The sequence below is a fragment of the Podarcis erhardii genome (assembly GCF_964252035.2).
Source record: "Podarcis erhardii genome assembly, chromosome: 8".
Taxonomy (NCBI): Eukaryota; Metazoa; Chordata; class Lepidosauria; order Squamata; family Lacertidae; genus Podarcis; species Podarcis erhardii.
In genome coordinates, this window is record NC_138499.1 from 21,184,254 (window position 1) to 21,201,866 (window position 17,613).

At 41.0% G+C, this 17,613-nt stretch overlaps 1 protein-coding gene across 1 annotated transcript in view; it reads left to right on the top strand.

Annotated features, from left to right (window-relative positions):
- Positions 1-14,688, top strand: part of ANGPT1 (angiopoietin 1) — a 145,878-nt gene extending 131,190 nt beyond the window's left edge. Inside the window, exons 8-9 of the mRNA XM_081874436.1 lie at positions 863-993; positions 11,036-14,688. Of these exons, the coding sequence (XP_081730562.1) occupies positions 863-993; positions 11,036-11,196 (292 nt within the window). The 3' untranslated portion in view covers positions 11,197-14,688. The remainder of the gene's footprint in view (positions 1-862; positions 994-11,035) is intronic.
- Positions 14,689-17,613: the final 2,925 nt, after the last annotated feature.

Genomic DNA, 17,613 nt, shown 5'->3' on the forward strand with positions numbered 1-17,613 from the left:
TCAAAACTTGACTTCCTTCCCCCTCTTTCTGCAGGTTCCCTTAACTTTATTTTAAATATCTTCTGCATATCCAGATTAACGTAATTTACTCATTTATTTATCTTCTTTAAATATATACTCTTATGTAGCTGCAGGTTATTACAACAACCCTGCCTGTGTTTTTATCTGTTTACAATTTATCTGTAAATATTCAATAAACCCTTTCCGTTCTTTTATAAAAAAATTGTTACCTCGGTTTCTTATTCTTCCGGTAAGTTTTGCCATTTCCGCATATTCCATAAGTTTTTTAATCCATTCTTCCTTTGCTGGGACTTGTTTAATCCTCTGTTAAAACCACCTAAGTTGGTGGCCATCATTACTTTCTGTGGGAACCAATTCCATAGTCTAACTGCACACTGTGTGAAAAATTCCTTTCTTTGGTCTCTCCTGAATCTTCCGAACTTCACCTTCATTGTATGTCCATGAGTTCTAGGACTCAGCTAGACTGGTAAAGAAAAAGTCATTTACTGTATATGTGTTGTATGTGTGATATAACATTGTGCCACCAGATGGCGACATGGAGTCCCGTTTTTCTCCATGTTTTCCCTGTTTAAATTTACAACCCTTTAAACTGAAATGCTTCTCTGATGTGTCTAGATCCAGCCCTAGTGTGAGCCATTCTAAGTCTGTTGTACACAGTGGGGGAAATCACAAATTAGTTAAGTCATAATGATATGGCTGAAATATGATTTCACTGACCCACAGCATTTTCAGGATTTCAGGAATCTTCCTGACTTGTCACCACCACAGAATTCCAAATCAAGTGTGGTTCGTTGTGTGGATGTATTGGATAACATGAAGAACCTCTCCTGTCTCTTTGTAGGCTGTATCTAAAGGGTCATTCAGGAACAGCAGGAAAACAGAGCAGCTTGATACTGCACGGAGCTGACTTCAGTACAAAAGATGCTGACAATGACAACTGCATGTGCAAATGTGCCCTTATGCTAACAGGAGGTAAGCATCAAATGATAAAAAAACACTCATAATAAAAGTTACAGATAGGTAGCCGTGTTGGTCTGCCATGGTCAAAACAAAATAAAAAAATTCCTTCCAGTAGCACCTTAAAGACCAACTGAGTTAGTTCTAGGTATGAGCTTTCGTGTGCATGCAGGTATCTGAAGAAGTGTGCATGCACACGAAAGCTCATACCTAGAACTAACTCAGTTGGTCTTTAAGGTGCTACTGGAAGGAATTTTTTTATTTTGTTTTTACTCATAATAAAGGAATGGATGGATCAAAAGATGAATGAATGGATGGATCAATGGAGAAAGAGCTACTTTCTACTGAATCATGATTCTAATCCTTCTAGCCCACTGCTACCAACAGTTTTCCAAAGGGTTTCAAACAGAAGTTCTTTTCGGCTTACTGAGATTCCTTTAGCTAAAGTTTCACTGAAAATCAATGGGAAATTGGTCTTCCTCCTTAGGGGAAACATCTGCAGGGTTTTAAGGGAGCCTTGTTAAGGCTTGTGAAACCTGGTGTGTTCAACGTTTTTTTCTGTTACTGAGCTACCTTCTGCTTGTACTGCTCTCTACCTTCTAAGAAGTGACGAATTGATTTAAATCTTCTTCTTCTTTTTAAGAAAGATGCAGGGCGAAAGGTGCGGATAATGGAGACCTGGTTTTAGGTCTCCTGTCTCACAACGTTTTTGTTAGATTTGGATTGGGACCACAGTATCTATTCATGTTCACTAGATTTAGTTCTGTTCTGGAAATGGGACAAATAAGTGAACACTGGGGATTTCAGTTCCAGTTTCTGATTTTGTCATCTGCCCCTCCCCATGGCTGCTTGTTACAAATGATAGTGGTGATGATGTTGGGGTGGACGATGGGGGTGTCATCTGATCTCAAGTCACTATCATCTTGGTATATTATTTATAGCGCCAAACAAAAACAATACTGCTGATGTATTGATAAGAGTCCAATGGGAAATTCACTGGGAATGTTGAGTTAGTAACCAAGATGCCCCCCGCCAGGGTGATCCTAGACATTTGAAGTGAGTCCTAGTAATTTCTTGTGCAAAGCTTCCAAGTAAGAAAAAGCTATATGGACATATAAGGAGATGCTTTTACCCGTTTTTGTCAGCTGTATGACTAACGATGCTTGAGTCATTTTTTCAGGGTCGGTGCTACTAATTGATTGTGCATAAACATCTTTAAATAGGATATGATGGGTTATTTTTTTTCATGGATTTGCAATGTACAGCCAGCTTCCTGTGAGATAGCGCTTTGAGCACTTCACAACACTGAACCGTAGAAAGATCCGTTCAATTCTTTTGTCACAACAAACTGTCTGATAACAAAAAGTGGCTGTGATAACTATGTAATAAAAATAATTCATCTTGTAAAATAATTGTATCTTAGACAGTAGAAAGCCTTATCAGACTTTCTGTTGGTTTTGGCAACACCATAGACAGCCTTTTGATTATGAATTCTATAAAATATACACAAGTTCTGCAGCTATCTTGACAGCCTGGAGGGTTTTGTAGTCTCTGGGAGATGAGCAAAATATTTTATGTGTAGCAAGTGACAAAAGAGATGATCAGAGATGGAGACTGGAATAACCAGAGATTAAAAACTACAACTGGAAAACCACAATTTATTCTGTACTGTTGTTAAATGTTTTAGCGCCAAAGTCCCTTGAGGAAAGTTTGAAGGAGGTTGGGATATTTAGCCTGGAGAAAAAGCAATTAAAAAGTGACACGATAGACATCTTCAAATAATTGAAGGGCTGCCACAGAGATTATAGAATCATAGAGTTGGAAGGACCACAAGGATCATCGAGTCCAACCCCCTACAATCCAGGAATCTTTCACCCAATGTGGGGCTCAAATTCACAGCACTGAGAATAAGAGTCTCACGCTCTACCAACTGAGTTGTGATAAAGCAGGTTCATTTTATGTTGCTTCAAAGGATGGGACCTAAAATAATTGGATTGAATTACAAACATGTGATTTTGACTAGACATTGAATAGAACTTGGGAACATAGGAAGGTATGAAGACATTCTGAAATGAAACATATTTGATCTTGTTATAGGATTAATGCAGTAAATGTGTATAAAACTAATTGCAATATTCAAGTGCAACGTCCCATCACTGCAAAGATTTCTGCTTGTGCAATGGGATTTCTCCCCCCCCTCCCCATTTACTCTACCCAGCTCTGCTCTGGAGGGTTGGGGAGGGACCTCTAGGACAAATCTGGGTGATTCATGGTGGGAGGAGAGATCATCTGTCAATTCAGCAAAAGTTAAACACTTGATTTACAGACTAAGAAATAACAAGGCCAACGGGAGAAGATTTTGGGTAGAATTCAGTGTTGTGCAAAGGTGTTAGCTCCATCAGCACAAACATTTCTGCTTGCCAGATGGAACAATCTCCCAACCCTCCCAAGCAGAATTGGGGAGGGTGTTGGGGAGGAGAGAGGGGAAAGTCCCATTGCACTGGAGGGACTCATTGTGTTGGCTTCCACCAGCTCAACAACTTGATTGAATTTCTCTTTCCAGCATGATGTGGAACAGTGGGCTTCAAATTTGGCCAAACTTTAAAGCTCTGTGTAGAAAACTCTATAGTTAATGCTCTGATCCTTCTAGGTAGTATTCCAAAAGCCGTTATTTATTTTGCATCTAAAATGTTTGCATGCCATTCATGCAATCATTTGATAGGCCGGGTGGAACCGAAAGAGGTAATTATGGAAGGCCAAGCAAGATTTAGAGCAGGTAGATCTACCACAGTCTATTGCTTTGTGCTGGCATACCTGGCTCAGAGGTTTGCAACAGGATATAAAAGGTCCCTTGATGCCGCTTTTGTTGACCTGTTATGATCATCATAATTACCTACAGTGCTGTGGAGTATATACAGATCGCAAAAGTAGAGCAGTCTGTTTCCAAAAAGGTTTACAAACTTCACTGAACCATCAAAAAAGGTCTTTTCCATTGAAAACCCGTAGAAGTACTGAGCACATTTATTATGAAGACAAGGCCATATTTAAGGCCATTTGCATATTTAAATCACATTTAAATGCCGCGGTGGCTGGTGCACATTGTCAATGGTAGGACGGAAGGCAGAGGGAGCCACCGTAGGCAGAGACAGAGCTAGTGGCAGGCAGAGCCAAGTCATTCTAGTTTTGCCCCCTCCTTCCTTCATGTAAAACAATGAGACTTAGAAGGAAGAAAGTGACAGGCAATTTCAGCCCCTGGACTGGTTTGTAAGTAGGAAGGGAGGCAGGAGAGGCTAGCTGAGGGCAGACCATAAATGGACCAGCCTCCACAGTTATGGAGCCAATCTCTATAGAGTTTGTAGACATATAGTTACAGGACATTGAACTGTTGTTTTACATTGCCTGTTGCATGTGTGAATGTGCTAAATGCTGAGCTGTATGTTATCATAATGGGTGTTTTTTCTAAGGAACAGACATACAAAACAAAAATTTACTTTTTCATAGGATCTATCTAAGCAAAGTTCTGTGTGTGTGTGTGTGTGTGTGTGAGAGAGAGAGAGAGAGAGAGAGAGAGAGAGAGAGAGAGTTGTGCACATGCAGGCAGCCAGTTTAACCTGAACTTGGGGGCATAAACACAGCATTTCTACTGATAACTAGTTCATCAGTGTTCTGTGCATTCATCACTTTCTGACTGCACTGTCAATGTATGTGCCCATGAGCCATCACAGACCTAATACCAGAGATGGAGCAGTCATATTATCCAATGGCCCATCAAACAGACATTATCAATAGTAAGTCTATACCTTCAGATGCCAGTCTTTTCATATAGACTAGGCGAACTCCAGCAATGTGCATACGTGAGTGAACTAGTTCAGAATCATCCGAAAAATGTTTTCTTTTGTTTTTTGGATGGATTTCCAAGCTACCCAACATCTCTCGTTGTGGAACTTTCTGCCTCAGAAAGAGAAAGATAGAAACCAGCTTGAAGACAAAAGATTGTAAACCGCCAAGTGTCCCTATTTTCCAGGGATGTCCCTGATTTAGAGAAGCCATGCTGGTTTCTGATTTGATCCTGGAATATCCTGCTTTTTCCTTAGGACGTCCCTATTTTCATCGCAAAAATGTTAGAAGGTATGGTAGGATGTCCTTATTTTCTTTGGAGAAATGTTGGAGGGTATGGAGTTATTTGACCCCCCGAGCTGTCTGAAGGCAATCCTGTATAGGGAAGGTTTTTTTAAAAAAAAAACGTTTAATGTTTTATTGTGTTTTTATATATGTTGGAAGCTGCCCAGAGTGGCTGAGGCAACCCAGTAAGATTATAGTAAAATTATCATTATGGAATGGGATGTCCCTATTTCCATCAGAGAAATGTTGGAGGGTATGCTGTGGTTCCAATAAATAAGACATATTTTTAGTTAGGAATATTGAATTAAAATCAGCAGATGCTCAACTAGTAATCTAAACAGAAGGATAAGGATTTAGAAACATCAGTAGAATTATTTCTTGCTCTCCCCCTACAGGTCCATAAAAAGCAAACCTTGATTGTTTTAGGCCAGTTTAATTTCTGGTATGAATGAATAAATGTTTACTGTTGAAATGATTGAAGCCATTGGCCATAACAATATTTGAAGTGTTTTTAAAACAACAAAATAAAAAATTTTCTAGAATGATAGAACCACCAAGAACAATGCAAAATCCTTCCAGTTATATTGAATCATTCTGGCAGTATAATATATCTCTGGGGATGAAATGGACCAGCTCAGAAGCTGATTGCAATTCTATCTAGTCAATCACCACTCCCTTAGCTGCATGAGAAAAATTCAGAGATTTGTAGGGGAGGTGGCTGCAATTCGGATGTGGATTAATTTAACAGGCTGCAATTCCCCTTTCCCCATTTTATCTGTGCAGTTATCTGCCAGTCTACTGTTGCTGGGCTGGGGATAGCGCCATAAGTAGAGTTTAAAAAAGACCGTTCCTCACATTATTCTCCAGAATCAGTTGCAGTTGCTGCTTAGCAGAAATTGAACCTTTGAGGCAATGGCAACTTTTAAACACTTGAAACTATGGGGGAAATATGGAGATCTATCCTGTAGCCAGATCAGCAGGAAGGCAGGAAGTTAGTATCCTGGGACCTGTTTCAGCTGACTTTTGTCTCGGTTCACACCTACACACACACACACATATTTCACTTGATCTCTCAGCTGAATGTGTGAAGCATCTTCACTGGAAAAGCATTGTTTGAGTTGGAATTGCATGAGATGCAGGTTTTCTCTGAGGGGATTAAACTGTGATAGCTCATCCAAGCAAACGAGCAATGATTTGATGAGGCAGTCAAGAAGGGATAAACAACACATGTTTGTGTGAGCTGGACCACATAGATAAACCATAATAGACATGTCTCCAGTACCCCACTTAATTGTGCAAGTCAGCTGGGAGTCCTTAAATGTGGTACGTACTTTAGCAGATCGTTCCTGTAGGCATAATTTAGGTAGTCTGTCATGTAGGGCTGCTTTGGGATTACACAGTGTTTAGGTTGCCTTCCTCAGAAAAGAAAAATATCCCCAAAGAAAGTCTGTCTTTCATGCTATGATGGTTGTTGTGAAGTGAAATGGTAATAGATACCACTTTCCTGGTCCATACTCCTGACAGTGTAAATGGAGCTGAGAGCCGCTTATGTGTTCCAGGCTCAGTTCTGGAAAGGGGGGGGGGAATCAAGGATTAGATTTTTCCATGTTTAGCTTTGTCTTAAATTTCTGCAAGATTATGCTCTTGTTACAGTCAAACATCAGCTGTGCTGCTTTCTTTTTCTTTGGTTATTAGCCCCTTAGGTATAGCTTTGTAATCAAAGAGAGGTCAGCTGTATCAAAATAGCAGAATGCCAGAATGTATTTGGCAATGATCCTTCCCCAAAGATCTTGTTATGAAGTGTTACTTCGGGGGTGGGGAGCCTACAAAGTATTGTTCAAAAAAAATGCAAGAAATTACTTTGCAAGGCTCAAGTCATAAATTCACTCTGGTCAAAATGCAGAGTCGCGTAAACCTTGGAGCTTTGCGCTGATCATTGTTACCACTGGTTAAAAAAGAAAAAAGAAAACAAGGACTCCTTTCCTTTGGATGGAATGTAGAGGACCAATTCTGCTGACAAAGTGCACAAGCCACATGGGAAGCAGATTCTGCCCACAAAAAAAGAAAATTGTGTTTAATTCCCCAGCATTTCCAGAGATAGGACGGGAATCCTTGAACACCAAAGGTGCCTTTTATTATTTTTATTATTCTTTCTTACAAAAAAGAAAGTTAGTAAGCATTTCAGTTTGGAAGACGTCGTGTTGTTCCGTGGAGTCAAAGAAATCTCACACCGCTCTGCTAACTGTGTGTGCTCAGTTTTGATTGTTACTTGGCTCTGCTAGGCTCCCCTGCAGATGCTTCCAGCAGGTTCACAGATGCTGTGTTGCTGCACAAAGCAAGCAACCTCTAGTTTAAATGGAACAAAAGGTGCAGACTGGCTTCCTTCCCCTTTGGGAGATGGGGGAATCTCTTTATTTCATTATTAGCCTTCTATCCCAAAAGCACAAACTTAAGCTGTCCTGCTATATACTCCTTTCAAAAAAGGGACTTTTGTAATGAGTAAAGCCATGCTTCTGATACATTGCTTTGCTTCAGAATTCTTGTCTTGCAGGTCCCTCTGCATTGTGCTTTGTAGAAGGAACAGTTTGTCTGAGGGCCAAACTAGATTTGATGTGAGTGGGAACCATGATAGTTTTAAAATTTGGTAAAAAGCAGCCACGTGGGTTTGGATTCAGTCTGCTTTGCTTGGATGAAAATGTTCCCAAACTGCTATCCGCGATGGAGATAACCTACATCCATACATTAAAATACATTTAATAATACTGTGACAAGCATTGAGCATCCTGGGAATTGTAGTTTGTTAAGGGCGCTGGGAATTATAGTTCTGTGAGGTCATCACCTTTAACCTCCTAGAGTTTTCAGGACGTTCCATGACTCTTAAAGTGGTAATGGTGATGATATTCCATGTTATAGATAGCTTTTCCTGCCACCTAAACAGCAGCTTCCAATGGGGGTGCAGAGTTTTAGCTTAGCGAGATGAATTAATATCCCCTCCCCACCATTGCAACTGCAAGTCAAGTGAAATTGCTTCCATGGTGGCTGCTTTTAACCAAAGGAAAAGATTTCAGGAGATCCGGTCAGAGATCTCCCACACACTATTTAGCTTGGCTCTTAGAGTGACCGCTGAAACGTTACCTAAACTGAAATTCAAGGCTAATGTGGGGGTTCCTTTTCAGGTGACCAGCTTTTGAGGGTAGCCCAATTTTTTTTGGAAAGAGTACTAACAGTTCTCACAGGAGTTTCGCATATCCCTTATTGATTTGCTTGGAAAGAGGTTGGGGGGTGGGAGGAAGGAGAATTGTAAGTAATATGAGGTGGGGAAGGAACGTCCACATTATTTTATTCTCTCATCAATGTACATGGCGAGTCCCTACCACAAATCTGCTGACAGTCTAAATTTCGTTGGCGGCGGGTGGGGGGTATCAAAGAGGGCAAAAAGGAGTGGAAATAAGAAACAACAGAAAGAAAGGGTGAGTGGGTAAAGCCAGTGTTAACAAGGCTTTTATGCATTTACAGTGGACGCTTGGGTTGCGAACGTGATCCGTGCGGAAAGCACGTTTGCAACCCGCAGCGCCGTGTCTGCGCATGTGCGGGTCGCGATTCGGCGCTTCTGTGCATGTGCAAAGCACGATTTAGCACTTCTGCGCATGTGCAAGTGCCGAAACCCGAAAGTAACCGGTTCCAGTACTTCTGGTTTCGGCACGGTGCGCAGCCCAAAATCACGCAACCCAAAGCGTCTGTAACCCAAGGTATGACTGTATTTGTTTATAAAAGTAGCTATATACCACCAATTCATACAATATAACAAGGCAGTGTATAACAATATATACTACAAAGTATAAAACACCATATAAACAGCACAAAATGATTGTTAAAGTGACTGGCTGATGAAAAAAATTATACTGTTGCATAGGCCTGTCTTCAAGAGATGCCTGAAAGTCAATAGCAAGCATAACTCTTGAATCTCTGCTGGGAGACTATTCCACAGCATGGTCCTGGTAACACTAACTGCTTGACTTCTACGGGAGGTCAGTCAGGCCTCTGAAACATGGGGGTTGAATGGGACAGCCTCCAAAGTCCCTTACAAGCCCGTGATTCTATACCTGCAAACATATCATCAAGGATGACCAAGTGATAGAGGGTCTGGAAACCAATCCTTATATAAGGTTTCCAGATTTTTTTCAATGAATCAGGGGACACTTTTCCACTTCAATGGATTTTGTATGGGGACTGATTTGTAAATCCAGGGACTGTCTGGCAACCTGACCTTATGAGGAATGGTTGAAGGCATTGGTTATGTTTAGCCTGGAGAACAGAAGAGTGAGAGGTGATATGATAGCCATCTTCAAGTATCCGAAGGGTGCAGACAAGAAAGGAGATTCCAAGTACAGTGGTACCTCGGGTTAAGAACTTGCTTCGTTCCGGAGGTCCGTTCTTAACCTGAAACTGTTCTTAACCTGAGGTGCCACTTTAGCTAATGGGGCCTCCCACTGCCGCTGCGTGATTTCTGTTCTCATCCTGAAGCAAAGTTCTTAACCTGAGGTACTATTTCTGGGTTAGCGGAGTCTGTAACCTGAAGCATCTATAACCTGAATCTTCTGTAACCCAAGGTACCACTGTAAACATTCAGAGGAACTTTCTGGTAGTAAGAGCTGTTTGACAGTGGAATGAACATATGGAAAGTGGTGGGCTCTCCATTGTTGGAGGTTGGAGGCAGAGGTTGGATGGCTATCTGTCAGGGAATCTTTGGCTGTGATTTCTGCACTGCAGGGGGTATGATTTGATTTAGAATAATAGAATTGTAGAGTTGGAAGGTACCCTAAGGGTCATCTAGTCCAAAGCCCTGCAAAGCACAAAGTTCTGCTTTACCCAAACTGTGCTAGTAAAGTGATATGTTCCTTCCCTGTATTCTAATTAAAACGAGTTGAGTTTGTTTGAGTGAGTGTCATCGAGAATAAGAGTCTGTAAATGTTTGTTTCTGAATGATTTATTTAGCCATTGTTTACCTCTTTAAAGCTTGGCTACAAATATTTAAACAACCCCCCAAAAAATCTTCAGAGGGCAAAACTTGATCTCACATGATTTTATGCTTTCAAGAAGGAAATGTTGTGATACCCCACAAACACGGCTGGAGCATGTATGCTTCCTAAGCAAGTAAAGAAACAAGCTTCCCTGTTTAAAAAAGATCTTTGCAGTTCTTTCATACATTTAGGGAGCAATCCTATGGCAAGATTCACTGGGATGAGCAATTTAGGATGCACTGGATCTCTGGCCCAGCTGATTAAGTCCCCGACTCTGCTTAGGCTGAAAATATGGTGGTGTAACTTGCTCAGCCAGGACTCAGCTGGCTGAACCAAAGCTGGCTGAGCTGATACAAGCATAATTCACCCAAAAGGGCATTCCAAGGGTGTAGCGGGGGCAGAACTATGGAGGGGGGACTTAGCTGGATCCTAATCCCATTCAGTTTGCTCACGTGGCCTGGCAGCCCAGCATAAGAGCTCTATTCCATAAGTTTAGAGACAATGACATGAATGAATAGATTTGCAGATGCACCCATGAAAATTTATCAGCTTATAGATATGCATGTACGTTTGCTATATCCACTGGAATAGTTGTTCCTTTCTTTTAGAGAAGCAGATCTGTGTGCCACATAACAAAATATTTTTTGAAAATTCCCTCACTTTCAGAAACAGTCTCCTATTTCTATTATTATGACCGTATTATTTATGTAGCCACTCATGCAGTTCTTAGAATCCCAACCTCAAAATATTTCTTCTTTTTCAAAAAAGAAGAAGAAGAAACTCAAACCATGGCCTCCACGGCCTTTACCAAGTTGGATTCTACACATTTGCCAGCCAGCGTGATGTTGCAAGCCAAAGTGAGCATGCTTACATGTTGGTGTATGGTCTAATGGTTTTGTTCTTAATGATTTCAGGATGGTGGTTTGATGCCTGTGGGCCTTCCAATCTCAATGGAATGTTCTACTCTGCTGGGCAGCACCATGGAAAAATAAATGGAATAAAATGGCACTACTTCAAAGGCCCAAGTTATTCATTACGTTCCACAACTATGATGATCCGGCCCTTAGACTTTTAAACGCACCAAGCAAAAGCAAGAACAATGTGCAGTATAGCTACCATATTCTGAAGAACTTCGTATGTGACCTTCAGAAGCAGAGGGTGAGGACTTCCTGAAAGCACCAAATGGCAGCCGCCCATCAGTACTCAGATCTTCCCTGTCACAGGCTGCAGTAAATGGACACAAGTCACCACCCAACACACCAGGATGCAGATGACACTGTGGTTGCTTGGACTAGCAAAGGTGTTTATTGCGACAGATCAGTGGACAACAGTTACGGTTCGGTTGCCACAAATGAACCTAATACTTTTGAGCAGAAGCTTGTTTGCTTGTACAAAACTGCCAGATTAAACTAGATGAAATTTTGTAAAGCAGAAATACATCATCATCATCATCACCACCACCATCATCCGTGGAGAAAAGAATGCTTGTCAGTGAAGGAAATAGCACAGAATCTATGCAAAAAAAGCACAACCGATATTTATTTTAATTGGTACACGTGCCTTAAAAAAGAAACACAAAGATGGTCGTTCAAAGCGTTGCTTGGTATCAGCAAACACCATTTAGATGCATAACGTCTCTTTAATGTAGGATCAATATGGTATGTTGGAGCAATTTCTCATTAAGTCCGTTTCAAATGTGAAACATGCCCCCAATAAAGAGACTGTGAATCATGATGGACAGAGAATGATAAGAGCAATATGCAGAGAGTTGTCAGTGGTCCTGCATGGCTGGGGTGAATGTAGGTAATCCTGATAATTGGCATAATCCTTCAACTGGGATTTATACCATGATAACAAAAGAAACCAGGGATTTTTCTTTCTGACTGTTACGGCTCTGGCCTCTAGCAAATGAAGTCTGAATGTCAAACCCAGATATTTTGTAAGGTGAAATAAAGGTTATTTTGCAAATGGAATTTCCTTTGAAATATACGGCATGGATGCAGATGGCGTAACCACATATTCCAACTGGATTTGGTTCATGAAGCAGTGTTTTGTTGTTGTTTCTGCATGTGCACATTTTAGAGTTAATTACTTCTGAATTGCTTTTAGACCTTCATTTCTTCTCTATGTTATTCATCCTTAATCTGCAAAATAAGTTAAGCAGGAGACTATCAGTTCTTTGCTGTGCTTCAGTTACTGCTGTGAAATAGTAAATACAGGAGAACTAAGGGAATACTTACAGTTATGTATTGTAATTGCAGTGGGCATGGGCACAGAGTAGCCAAAGTTAAAGGCATTAATTTCAGTGGGAAAATTAAGCCTATGCGTAACTCTTTTATTTGAAATGAATGGGACTTAAAAGTGCTCATTTGAATCATGTCCCATATGTAGGGCTGCAATAAATGTGTAGCTTTTGGTAGTTGTATGGAAGGGGTTTGTTGTGCTCTAGTACTACAATGTTGATTCCTGATTAACTTGCCTTCAATGTATGCACTTCTAGAATTTCATGTGCTTCCTTGTGTACATTGTCGACCAGCTCAGACAGACATGTGGCCCAAGGGAAACACACCTATGCTTCATTTATTGTGACTCATGTGCATGAAAGATCTCATACATAGGAAGTTGCCTTATACAGGTCCCTCTAGCTCAGCAGTGCTTCTGTGCAGACTATCAGTATCTTTCTAGGGTTTTAGATGTGAGTTTCCCCCAGTTCTACCTGCAGATGTCAGGTATTAAACCATGTACTCTGCCACAGAGCTTGTGGTCCTTCTCTTGCAGAAATGGGTAAGATAACCATTCACACGTAAAAATTAGGCTCATTCCATTATTTTTGAGAGCCATCCTTTTTAAGAAAATGGGGATCAGAGAAAGCTGACCGTCCATACATTTGTATGTGCAACCATCTGGTCCACATCCAATATTATTTGCTCAGTTGGCATTCATCTATGTGCATTTTCAGAATACATAGGAACTTATCAGGTCCACAAAACGTTGACAAGACTTCAGAGCTCCAGTGTGCATGAGAAGTTAAATGGGGAAACCAATGTGAATGGGAACTCAAGGAACCCACAGTAAAATCTTCTGTGTGATGGGAACTTGCGTGCATGTGTGGCGCTGAGCAAATGATATCAACCAAGCATGGACATGCACTGCACACATTCCTTATGTATGTGTAGATTGGGGTTTTTCCAGCTATCAAGGTATCATTATCCAAGCTTTTCTATGCCATGAGAAGTATCTGAGTGAGGAAGGATCATCTTATGGGGGAAATCATTTACAAATCAGCATCTCAGGAAGTCCTTGTTGTAAGAACACTGTGTTCAGCACTGTTCAACAAGTCTCACTCTGACTTTCAACTGTGTTTCATATATCATTATGGGTGTACCTTAGGGTTGTCTAACCTGTGGGCTGCAGACCACATCTGGTCCTCCAAGAGGTCTTATTTGTGCCCCCTCATCACACACACCCATTAAATGGGACAGGCCACTAGCCATGATGGCTATATTCTGACTCCATAGTTGGAGACAGTAATGTTTCTGAATACCACTTGCTGGAAACCATAGGAAGGGAGAGTGCTCTTGTGCACAAATCCTGCTTGTGTGTTTCTCACAGTTGTCCACTGTGAGAGCACCATGCTGGACTAAATGGGCCATTGGGCTGATCCAGCAGGCTCTTTTAAGTTTGATGTCCTCCACCACTCCTGAAGACAACAGGCTAACATAGGAAGTGCAGGGCAGCCTGCGGTGTAGACACATTGCTCTGCCTTCCGACACAGTCAATCCCTCACGCTCAGCCTCTGTCGCTTGAGATGACCACCTCACTGTGTCTAATGTCTGATATATTTTTAACTGTTGAATCACTGCAAATTATTTTATAGCAAGTGATTCAGAAATGGAAATGAATAACTAATAAATAAACAGTAGTGGAATCTGGCCCTGTTGAAATGAGCACACAGTTGGGTTGCTCTGAAGCGTGAGCCTCTTTTTGAAGGAAATAAAAAATGTTCAACAAGTGTTTCTAATGTTGTGCTTAAGAAAGTTGACTATCCACCCTCTTCATCCCTGGTAGGCAGCTTGCTTTGCTTCCATTTATGGGAATGATGAAGCTTGCACAGGTTTCCTACTGAAAACCTGGAAGTACAAGGGGGTGACCACAGGATTATTTGTAACCGTGATGGCTCAATGTCTCTCAAGTTTAGAAGGTCTTTTGTATTGATGTATCCGTATGTATTTTTCTTTGCATTATCCTGCCTGAAGGGTTAGTTTGTTGTGTTCCAACTTGTTCTTTGCTCAGTGGTTCCTTCATACTTCTGGTTTCTCTCCCTTTCCAGAAGTCTTCATTTAAGTCCCAAAAGTGTGCTACTTCTCAAAAATTCTTTTTTTTTTTTTAAAGTCTCCAAATCAGGAATGCCATCGTGTAGATCGTATTGCAAAGGACAATTAAAAAAAAATATCATAAAGGAAAAGATATGTCAAAACTCAAGCATGATATTTACTGTTTATTTATCTCAGTTTGAACAAATGGGAACATGGTTTCCTATCCTTTATAATAAAACATTTAAAACACATTGGTTGGCTCCGTGTTTTGCTGTGTTTGGAGTGTACATTCTTGTGGTAGCCCACATTTGAGAGGAGGGAAAACCTAAGTAGAACAATATTCAGAAGTTCAGGCTGGCAATCTGAGGGCTGAGAAGATCGAGCCTCTTTGACACTACTAGAACTTGGGGACATCCAGTGAAGCTGGTTGTTGAAAGATTCAGGAAAGACAAAAGGAAGTACTTCTTCACACAGCACCAAGGTAAACGATGGAATGCAGTCCCACAAAAAGTACTAATGGGCACCAACTTGGATGGCTTTCAAAGAGGATTAGGCAAATTCATGGAGGATAAGGCTGTAAATATGTTCCAATATGCCCCTGCATGCCAATTGCTGGGTATCCCTGTCGCACCAGCGCCGGAGGAGGAAAAAACTTTAACATGTAGCAGAGTTCCCCCAAAATAGACCCGAGGCAATTAATATTTCATCCAGCAGAGCTTTTACTTTCACCTGAAGGCAAATAAGCATAATGGTCACAAATCCAGTACATTCAGGATCGGCACAGTCCATAAAAAATCCAGTTGCAGCACTTACAAAAACTTATAACAAGACTTATAACAAGACTAAACCTTAACCCTAAGCATACTGTGTACAGAACACCATACCAAAAGTAAAACCCAGGCTCCTCACTTAAATTTATAGTCAGCATGACCTTAATCGGAAGAGATAAGAGAACCAATTCAAGCCAGCTGTGCTCAGCTTCTCTGAAGGTATAACCCAAACAATCATGAACCTTCTGCTTGCTTCTTTCACAAAGAGGAAAAACCGGACAAACCCAAGTGGAGACAGGGCTCAAGTACTCAGCTTCTGCTTTCAGGCTCCCCCTAGGCATTTGATTGGCCACTATGAGATGAGAGTGAAGGACAAGATGAGCTATTGGTCTGATCAAGCAGGCTCTTCTTATGTTCTAAAAGCACTCCACAATTTTTTTTAAAAAAAATATTCTGTCTCTTGCTAACAAACGATACAATTCCATTTCTTGCTGGTTCCTACCAGCTGATTACTACACAACTTAATTTGGATTTGGATTTCCTTTCTAATGACTCATTTTCCTTTGGGCCATCTTTGTATGAAATGGAATTACTTGTTTCTTCTTCCCTAATGACTTTTTATTCATTAATCACTCTCTGGTTTATGAAGCCTGGCAGTGACCAGCTTCAATTAGCTCAAATTCTTTTACCAGATCCCAGCCATTGTTTCATATATATAGCTCAAGGATGGCGGGAGTATTTTCAACATCTCTTTGTAACAGATTTATCCACTTTTTTCTTCAGGGAAGTTAAGCATAATTAGACTTCTTTCTTGTATACATTCAAGCCAGCCTAGCTTAAAGCGGGGGTTGGGGGTGGGAGCCAGTACAAAAGACATAGGGGAATGGAGCAATGTGTCTTTGCTTATTTCGAATCCTAGATTATCATGACAATTAGTACTTACAGGCTCTTGTATGCCTTGAAAGTAAATGCGAAGCATCTTTTTTTTTAGGAAGGGGGTGGAATCCAATCTGCTGAAATGCATTTATAACTGTAGCAAAATATTAAGATGCAGCATATAGATACACAGTGGTACCTCGGGTTAAGTACTTAATTCATTCCGGAGGTCCGTTCTTAACCTGAAACTGTTCTTAACCTGAAGCACCACTTTAGCTAATGGGGCCTCCTGTTGCCGCTGCGCTGCTGGAGCACGATTTCTGTTCTCATCCTGAAGCAAAGTTCTTAACCTGAAGCATTATTTCTGGGTTAGCGGAGTCTGTAACCTGAAGCATATGTAACCTGAAGCATATGTAACCTGAGGTACCACTGTATAGATATACTAAGGGTGTGCCTCAGGTCTTTGTGTTCTCTGAATTATAAGGAAAATTGGGTGATTCAGTGAAGGTTTTCACATTTCCAAGTCAGAATGCACCATTAACAGGGTGTCTCAAAGTGAATCAGGACCTTGCTAAATTTGATTGGCTCTGTGGCTTTGGCTCTCCTAAAACAACAACAACCACCCTGAGAAACAAAGCCAAGCTGCCTGGGAAAACATCCAGAGTTCAAGAAGGGAGTGTGTGCAGAGGTGGGAATATATTTTGAGTTGATGGACTGGTCTAGCTTTTAGTTGCATTGAATGGTTTTCACAGGCCAGTTGAATCAGAGCGATTTGAAGGAGGGATTAAAAACTGGGTTTATTTTGCAGGTAGATCCATGCCTTCCCCCATTTAAGTGCATGGAGAGCACTCCATTCTGTCCCCCAAAATCTGTGGGGGGGAGAGAAGCCCACCCTCTTCCAATGTCCCTTGTGGTAACAGCATCTTTGCTGGGAAAGAATCTTTACTGGGAAGCTTTACGACACCCCAGTCTTTACTGGGAGTCTCTGCTATTATACCACCACACCATTCACCTATGCACATCAATGGAAAGAACTCCACATTTTGGAGATGCCACCTTTTTTATTTTATTTAATATATATATATATTTGACTGTTCCCTCGTGTGCTTTCAGGCAACGCTCTGTGCCCTAAAGGGTGCAGAAGAGTAAAGAAAGCAAGAGAGAGAGAGAGGACCTGAACAGGTGGTAGACATTATTATGATGAAGAAACACCATTTCTCCTTCTCCTAAAAGTCCTTTTTTCTGGGACAAGTCAATATGTTGAGTTCAGTTGCAAGTTATTGCTGGTCTCCTAGAAATATATAGAAGGCAAGTAGATGTTAAACTGTTTGTGGTATATCTATATCAATGCTATGTTTTGATACAGGAGAGCCTTCAGACATGCAATTCCCACCCTATGGTCCTGAAGGCATTATGCCTTGTGATTTTTCTGAACCTTTAGCCTTGATTGAATGCTAAAGCCTTCACCGGCTTCATATACAAAGAATCAATTTGGCTCTCAAAGTGGGAGAATAATGGTGCAGTCCTATG